This window comes from Littorina saxatilis, linkage group LG12, assembly GCF_037325665.1.
Source record: "Littorina saxatilis isolate snail1 linkage group LG12, US_GU_Lsax_2.0, whole genome shotgun sequence".
Classification (NCBI taxonomy): domain Eukaryota; kingdom Metazoa; phylum Mollusca; class Gastropoda; order Littorinimorpha; family Littorinidae; genus Littorina; species Littorina saxatilis.
This window is the reverse complement of record NC_090256.1, coordinates 59,514,718-59,523,059: the sequence shown is the minus strand read 5'-3', so window position 1 is coordinate 59,523,059 and position 8,342 is coordinate 59,514,718. Positions and strand designations below refer to the sequence as shown.

The 8,342-nt window shown below is 43.5% G+C and overlaps 1 protein-coding gene across 1 annotated transcript in view; it reads right to left on the bottom strand.

The window, feature by feature from the left end:
* LOC138983152 (yolk ferritin-like) overlaps positions 1-8,342 on the bottom strand; it is a 22,918-nt gene that overhangs the window by 14,305 nt on the left and 271 nt on the right. The window contains exons 1-4 of the mRNA XM_070356561.1: position 8,342; positions 6,741-6,850; positions 882-1,028; positions 65-128 (exon numbers count right to left, since the gene is read on the bottom strand). The exon at position 8,342 is cut by the window's right edge and continues 271 nt beyond it. Of these exons, the coding sequence (XP_070212662.1) occupies positions 65-128; positions 882-1,028; positions 6,741-6,850; position 8,342 (322 nt within the window). The remainder of the gene's footprint in view (positions 1-64; positions 129-881; positions 1,029-6,740; positions 6,851-8,341) is intronic.

Below are 8,342 nucleotides of genomic sequence, written 5' to 3'. Positions count from 1 at the left end.
ACACACACACACACACACACACACACACACACACACACACACACACAAACGGCTGCACTCACACAGGGACGGCTGCGGGGAGAACTCAAGATGCCAAGGTCCGCCATTGCAGCACAGGCAGTTGCCAGCTGTAATGACACAGTGAAATATAGATCAATTAAAAGCATAATTTGCCTTAGGTAGAACGCATCGAGCAGAGATAATGTTATAACATCTCTGGATGGCAATGAACACACACACAGACGTACACACACAACCATCAAGGTCTCTGTCTTTGTTTATCTATCTCTGACTCTATGTCTTACTCTCTCTCTGTCTTTCTGCATCTGTGTGTGTGTTGTGTGTGTGTGTGTGTGTGTGTGTGTGTGTGTGTGTCTGTGTCTGTTTGTGTGAGTGTGTGTGTGTGTGTGCCAGTGTGTGTGTGTGTGTGTATGTATATATGTGTGTGTGTGTGTGTGTCTGTCTGTCTGTTTGTCTGTCTGTCTGTCTGTCTGTCTGTTTGTCTGTCTGTCTGTCTGTCTGTCTGTCCGTCCGTCCGTCCGTCCGTCCGTCCGTTCGTCCGTCCGTCCGTCCGTCCGTCCGTCCAACTCTCTCTCTCTCTCTCTCTCTCTCTCTCTCTCTCTCTCTCTCTCTCTTTCTCTCTCTAAGCCGGGCAATGACTCGGAGTCGGATAGACAGACAGACAGACAGACAGACAGACAGACACATTTGACAGAAAGAAAGACTCCCACCCCAGCCTAAACACACACACACACACCTATCCCCATCACAATCCCCTTGTACACCCCCCCCTCCCACCATCACCTCCGCACCCCCGCTTCACACCCCTTCCCCCACCCTTCAACTATAGACATGTATCACGTGCAACATATTTCACATACATCAATGCTGTCGTACTGCACTTGACCTCCACGCATGTTGACGTAATCGATCAGCTTCTGCGCGTGGTCGCGCTCTTCCTTGGATGCCTCGGAGAAGAACTTCTGGAAGCCTGCAAGAGCCACATCAGCACGCCCGAAAAAGGAGGCCTGAAACGCAGATACGCTCGTCCTAAAAAGTTAAGCAACCTTAACCCTGACATTAAATTCCCATTATTTATATGGCGCAAATCAAGCTATAGTTGTAAGCATCTGAAAAAAATGAAAAAAATAAAATGCAGAAAAAATGGAACACCCTTGTTAAAACCTAATAAAAAATAAAAAATTCAATCTGGAAAAAAATCAGGTTTTAAAAGAGAAGGGGTCTGAAAGTGGAGGTTAATTTATTACAGACGTTATAAACAGAAAATATGAAAGAAGGAGATAGTCGATTTAAAGGAGGCCTGAAAATACAAATACAGTGGAACACCTGTTTTCATACAAAACAAATCCGACAAAACCAGGTCTTGAAATAGAGGGAGATTCAAAATGGAGATAAATTTACGGAGGTTAGGAACAGAAAAACTTAAATATTAGGGTGTTAAGAGTGGTTTAATGGAAGAAATCTTGAACCAAGCTGTCATAAAAGGAGGCCTAAAAACACAAACATTCCTGAATGAATCCTCCTCCTGCGTCACATAAAAAAAGCCTAAGAAGAAACAGGTTTCTATAATTGAGCAAACTCTTGGAACATGAGTTTCAGAACGGGTAACGTTGCCCACAGTAATGGCAGTCTATCGCTACTTCACAGGATTAATTAGCGGTGACGGTGGTGGCGATGATGGTGGTCGCAATTCAATCATTAGTATATACAGATGCTTCGCGGCGCATTTGCATTTATGCATGTCATCGACAGAAGTATCAGTTTTAGACAAAGGCATATGAATCAGTATACATCATGATCAACTTTGTCCCTATAATCATGTCGATTATTACAATACGACCCAGTTACGAAGCAAGGCTGGATACAAAGTATTTGCCTATCGCAGAGCCTAGATAGCTTGTCGTATGTGAAGTGATTAGCAACAATTTAAGGGAGATGACTGTGTTGCAAAATCCGCTGTCACAATTTGTCTCAAATGGTGGACCTGAAGAAAAAACTGTGGGGCCCAGCGTAGTCCCTCAGGCGAACTGTAGACTTCATCACATCAACAACCTTGACAGTGTAGTCCCTCAGGCGAACTGTACACTTCATCACATCAACAACCTTGACAGTGTAGCATGGCGACGAGAACGCAGAAAAAGAAAACAAGTCGCGAAAGGCGAAAATACAACATTTAGTCAAGCTCAGTCGAACTCACAGAATGAAACTGAACGCACTGCATTTTGTCCGCAAGACCGTACACTCGTAGTATCGTCTGTACACCGCTCGTGGCAAAGGCAGTGAAATTGACAATCCAGAAAAGCGCGGTAGCATTTTCTGTCTAGTTTTGCTATAGACATCTCTTTGGAGAAAGACTGATCTATGGCTTTTAAGTTACATTCAATATGTCTGACAAATAAGCAGAAGTTGGATTTACCAGCTCTGATTTACAATTCTAACACTTAGCAATTTTTTGGCTCGGCTAGAGCCATATTGCACCAATTGAACATTTTGAGTTTTCAAACTTTTCTGACTTGCACTGTTCTGTTTAGATCATTAAAACAAGGGTTCTTGTTCATATCTTTCAACATTGGTAGAGGTAATGACTTAGTGAAGTCAACCTTAGCTAATTGGACTGCCATGGTTATTAGGCATGCCTACATGTGGTGGCACAAAAAAGGGAGGAGGGGGCAGTCAGTCCTGCCTCTTCTGGCGGCACGGACTCACGATTCCTCCCTTGAGCAAGTTTATTGCTCCTGGGGATTCTGTTGTACAGAATTGTCCAGTTAGAGCCCTCAGCAGTTTTCTGTTACGGACTCTGCACATTTGATTGGAAATTCAAAACTTCTTTTTATCTCACCTAACATGGTGCGGTGTAAGGATTTCTTGAAAGTCACGTCAGCCAAGTGGCCTCCACTATAGTTAGACAAGCCTAGGTCTGGTAGTAGAGTCAGTCAGGTGATGTCAGGGCAGTCTTGCCCTTTACTACAGCCAGGATTTTTGAGGCAAGAGCTTGGTCTTCCTCTTTAGCAGGTCTTTGATCTGGGCTCCTGGCAGAAGTTCTTAAGTTGGCTTTCTGGCTTTCTGAAGATGTTTTCTTCATTTTCTATCTCAGGGATGTCGCTACTTTGGGGCAGGACGGCAATTCTGTTTTGCCTGCTCTGGTAGCGGCGGGACAAGTTCTCTATTCCTGATTTGGTAAAGTGCCCTCCACGCTTTTCTATATCTCTATTCTTTCTAACTTTCTGAACGTGTTTTTAATCCAAACATATCATATCTATATGTTTTTGGAATCAGGAACGGACGAGAAATAAGATGAAATTGTTTTTAAATCGATTTCGGAAAATTAATTTTAATCATGATTTTTATATTTTTAATTTTCAGAGCTTGTTTTTAATCCAAATATAACATAGTTATATGTTTTTGGAATCAGAAAATAATGAAGAATAAGATTAACGTAATTTTGGATCGTTTTATAAAAAAAATTTTAATTACAATTTTCAGATTTTTAATGACCAAAGCCATTAATTAATGTTTAAGCCTCCAAGCTGAAATGCAATCGTTTTATAAAAAAATAATTTTAATTACAATTTTTAGATTTTTAATGACCAAAGCCATTAATTAATGTTTAAGCCTCCAAGCTGAAATGCAATACCAAAGTCCGGCCTTCGTCGAAGATTGCTTTGCCAAAATTTCAATCAATTTTATTAAAAAATGAGGGTGTGACAATGCCGCCTCAACTTTTACAAAAAGCCGGATATGACGTCATCAAAGGTATTTATCGAAAAAACAATCAAAATGTCCGGGGATATCATTCCCAGGAACTCTCATGTCAAATTTCATAAAGATCGGTCCAGTAGTTTAGTCTGAATCGCTCTACACACACACACGCACAGACACACACACAGACACACAGACACACACAGACACACACAGACACACACACACACACACACACACACACACAGGGGCGGATCTGGGGGGGGGTGCAATGGGTGCTATTGCACCCCCCCCCCCCCAGCGGGACAAACAAAAACAAAACAAAAAAGAAGAAGAAAAAAAAGAAGAAAAATGTATCACCTGAAAATAGCACTTTACACGCTCAGATTGCACCAGATTGCACAATTTTGCTTCCTTTTTAAAAAAAAATTCCGGGGGTGCATGCCCCCGGACCCCCCTAGCATGCTCGGCGCTTCGCGCCATCGGTTCGGCGCTTCGCGCCTTCGCTGATAAGATACAAAAAAAAAAAAAAAAGAACTTTGCACCCCCCCCTTTCAAAACACAGATCCGCCCCTGCACTCATACACCACGACCCTCGTCTCGATTCCCCCTCTATGTTAAAACATTTAGTCAAAACTTGACTAAATGTAAAGATCGGTCCAGTAGTTTAGTCTGAATCGCTCTACACACACACACGCACACACACACACACACACACACACACACACACACACACACACACACACACACACACACACACACACACACATACACCACGACCCTCGTCTCGATTCCCCCTCTATGTCAAAACATTTAGTCAAAACTTGACTAAATGTAAAAAGAAAGAAGAAGTCACGGTCTCAAAATCCGCCTGACTTGTCGCCAAACAATGTGACAAATGCGACAAGTGCTAAGCACTGCGAATGGAACAGGCCATTCATGGTTCAGAACTAAACTAATCTATAAAATTTGATATCAACTAATTTTGCTAGGGGTTGAAACAAATCAGTTCCAATGCAAACCACCGTGTAAAGCATCATGAGATCCCTCAAGACCTTGAATTTTGAAAAGAAGAATGTATTCAAAGAAGCAATAGACTGGATACTTCGTGTCAAGCATGGAGATTTTTGTCATTGATGTTGATTTTTGTCAGAAAATGTATAGAGTCAATATGCTAACTGCTTCCAGTGAAAACGCAGGGCTCCCCAAACTGCAGGGTTTCATTTACAAGTGCGCCCTGCACCATTGGTGCATTAAATCTAAAAATGTCCCATCATAATTCACACATACACACACACACACACACACACACACACACACACACACACACACACACACACACACACACACACACACAGAGATAACACGATATAGCGGCTAATTCTCAGATGGCACCATATTGCACTATTTTGCATCTTTGGTCAAAACGCGTACAGGCCTCTTTAGTGCTTCTTACCTTCGACTATGTCCCATCGGAATTTGGTTGAGGGGAACAAATGTCCCATTGCCTTTTTCTCCCAGGTTAAACCCTGAACTGTGCATCCCTGCGTCCTATGCGCACTAGAAGCCGGAAAAAAAAGTACTAGAAATTCTTTAAGGGGGTCCCGTGACGCACTTAACTTGAAAGGAGCGGGACCCGGTGTGACACCGTGTTCTGACCCCCACCTGAAAGTGTCCCCCGGGGGACGCTTCAATAACACAAACTGTCCCGCAAGTGGACCATTTGGTGTCGCTACTGTGTCCCGCGGGGGACAGTTTGGGACAGTCGCGTTGGACCACCTGGGATGTCCCCCACGAGCTGCATTTGTCCCCCACCCCAGTCTAAAATCGTCCCACTTCCAACCCCCCCTCCCCCTCCACATACACACATGGCTTTTTTTCATTCAAATTTACAGAGTAAATCAAATCAGAATGACAAATAAAACTTTTGTGAAGGTCACACAGAACTGCCAAAAAGTCCTCCCGATTTTGGGAACCTCTAAAATTCCGCTGAAAATTGGATCCCCTACTACAATATATTATTTGGGGTCCCGGTGTTGTATCCTGTTTAGTCCCCCCCCCCCCCCCCTCTGAAAAGGGCCTCCGGGGGACTTTTCAGAGATATACTGGGCCTCCGGGGGACTTTTTCAGCTCTTAAAAGGTCCGCCTTTACCGATCAAGCCTCGTTTTAGATTGGCCCCCCTACAGCAATTTTGACCCCCTCGCATCCCAGATGGTCTCCCCTTTGAAAAGGTCCTCCCCGCCCCCTTTTTGACTGCGGCTCCGCAGTCCTACATCTTACTTTGGGTGTTTTATGTTTTTTTTTCCAACTTTCAACTCATCTCCACATTCTTTTGTTGTAAAAGAATAAGTTTTATCGCGTTTGTAGTTTGCATTTTCAGCAAACAAGCTGTCGTCCATCTTGAATCAACTTTAAGTTTAGAACAAAGTGACGTCACTATCCGACGTCACAAAGGCGTTGCGAAGCGGTCGAAGTCATGGACATGGTCCCCGAGTATAGATCTATGGGTCGAAGTTCATGTAATTGTTTCTTGGCTCAATTTTCTTTCAGTGGACATCTGGGCCACGTGATGATACAATGTAATAACTAGCCCGAAATTGCTTTGAAAAAAAGGGGGGGCGCCTTTCGGGGGGAGACTATCTGGGATGCGGGGGGGGGGGGGGGGGGGGGGGGGGGCGGCGGGGCCAAACTTGGTGTAGGGGGGCCAGTCGAAAACGAGACTTGGTCGCTAAAGGCGGACCTTTTTAGAGCTGAAAAAGCCCCCCGGAGGCCCTGTATTGCTTTGAAAAGCTCCCCCTGGGGGCCCTTCTCAGGGGTGGGACGAAACGGGATATTACACCGGGACCGTTTAGGTTGAGCGTCGGTAGGGAGCCTTGGAAGCACGGAGATAAGGTTTTGCTGAAATACATTGATAGAGGCAATAGACTGGCTGCTTTCGAGAAACATGACGCTTTTTTTCTTTCTTTTTTTCACTGGGGGAGACAATAACTACTTCTTCAGCTACGTAGTGGGTACTTACGTAAGACTGGTACACGTAGCTGGCTGTCAGCTCGCGTTGGATCTGCTTGACGATCTCGTCATTGACCTCGCTTGCAAAGTTCTGACGCACCTCGCTGACGTACTTGTTTTCTGTGAAAGAAAAGACATAATTATGTGTAACCAAGTGCACGAGACACTCGAATTGCGTTTGGGGGCAACGTGAATGTTGGCCAAAGAGTGTACTAGATTTGTGTGCAGGCTGGCTTGCTGCATGACCGATAGAAAACCTGATAAATGAATGTGTATACTATAGTCCGAAGTGTGACTGTAACTCACTTGCAGTTGTACGCCTTACAGTTTCACACACAAAATAGTTAACAGTCAGTCAGTCAGTCAGTTAATTTGTCCGGATGGATGGATGGATAGGCTATGTACAATGGCTCTTTATTTGACACTCTTGTGCGGTTATAGGCCTTACATTTTTAAGAATCTGTCAGTGAATCGTTCAGTCAGTCAGTATAGATGGCCGATGGACGGTTGAATGGGCGGAAGGATGGATGTATAAATGGATGGATGGATGGATTGGTGGATGGATGGACGGACGGTTGGATAGACCAACAGAAGAATGGATGAATAAATGGATGAATAAATATAGATTGATACGCGGAAAGAAGAACGAAAGGAAAAAGGGATAGGAAAGAAGGAAGGAAGGAAGGAAGGAAGGAAGAAAGGATGGATGGGCGGCCGAATAGGAAGATTACTGAAAGGAGAGATAGATGAAGGTTTAGAAGTGCTGAAGGGGGTGGGCGCTGAGGGCGGGGGGAGGGGGTGGGGCGGGGTTCCAACTTTACTATCAAGGAGAAGAAGATGATGAAGAAGACGACCGAAAAGATGGAAGAGTAGGTGGAGGAGGGAACACACTTTCAGGAGAAATGTCTTTGGCGCATGTTCAAAGAAAGAAAGAACAATCAAACATAAGACCTTGGTTTTCGAAAGATCAGAAAAACCTTGCCAGAAATACAAGAACATCATTAACCATGATGCTGATTCAATTTCTCGCTGTTGGTGGTGCTTTGATTGTTTCCGAAGCGGGTTTAACTAAACAGACTTGACGTCCAGCGTAAACAAGCATCGTTTCTATTTGCTTTCAACGCAAACAAAAAGTTGTACAATGCCATAAAGCACGTTTGAATTTTTTTCCCTCGATTAAAATGGGTCACCATTCACTTGTTTGTTATGTTCTTCTCTTTCTTTTCTTGTCTTTCTATTTAAATACTTTTTAATGTTTTTAATTCCTTGTGTTTATGATAGACGGATGTTTGCAGAGGCCTAATAAATCAATTACAAAAAATACAAAAATACAAAAACACCAGGATTCACCGAGTTATAGAGTATCAGGGTTGCTTTTCCCCTGTGAAAATAAAGCAAGTTTCTTATTTCTTTGTGCACTTAATTGAGCTGGAATTCTTAACATGGTTAAAATTGAAGAAAAAACCACACGACACACACACAAATGAATGTATGCTCCAACCCTCGTTGCTGAAAACACACACACACAAACAAAGCACATTCTCATTTGACAATGATTACAACAACAACGGAATCAATCAAACTTGGATCAAACTGAATGTAAAAACTCACC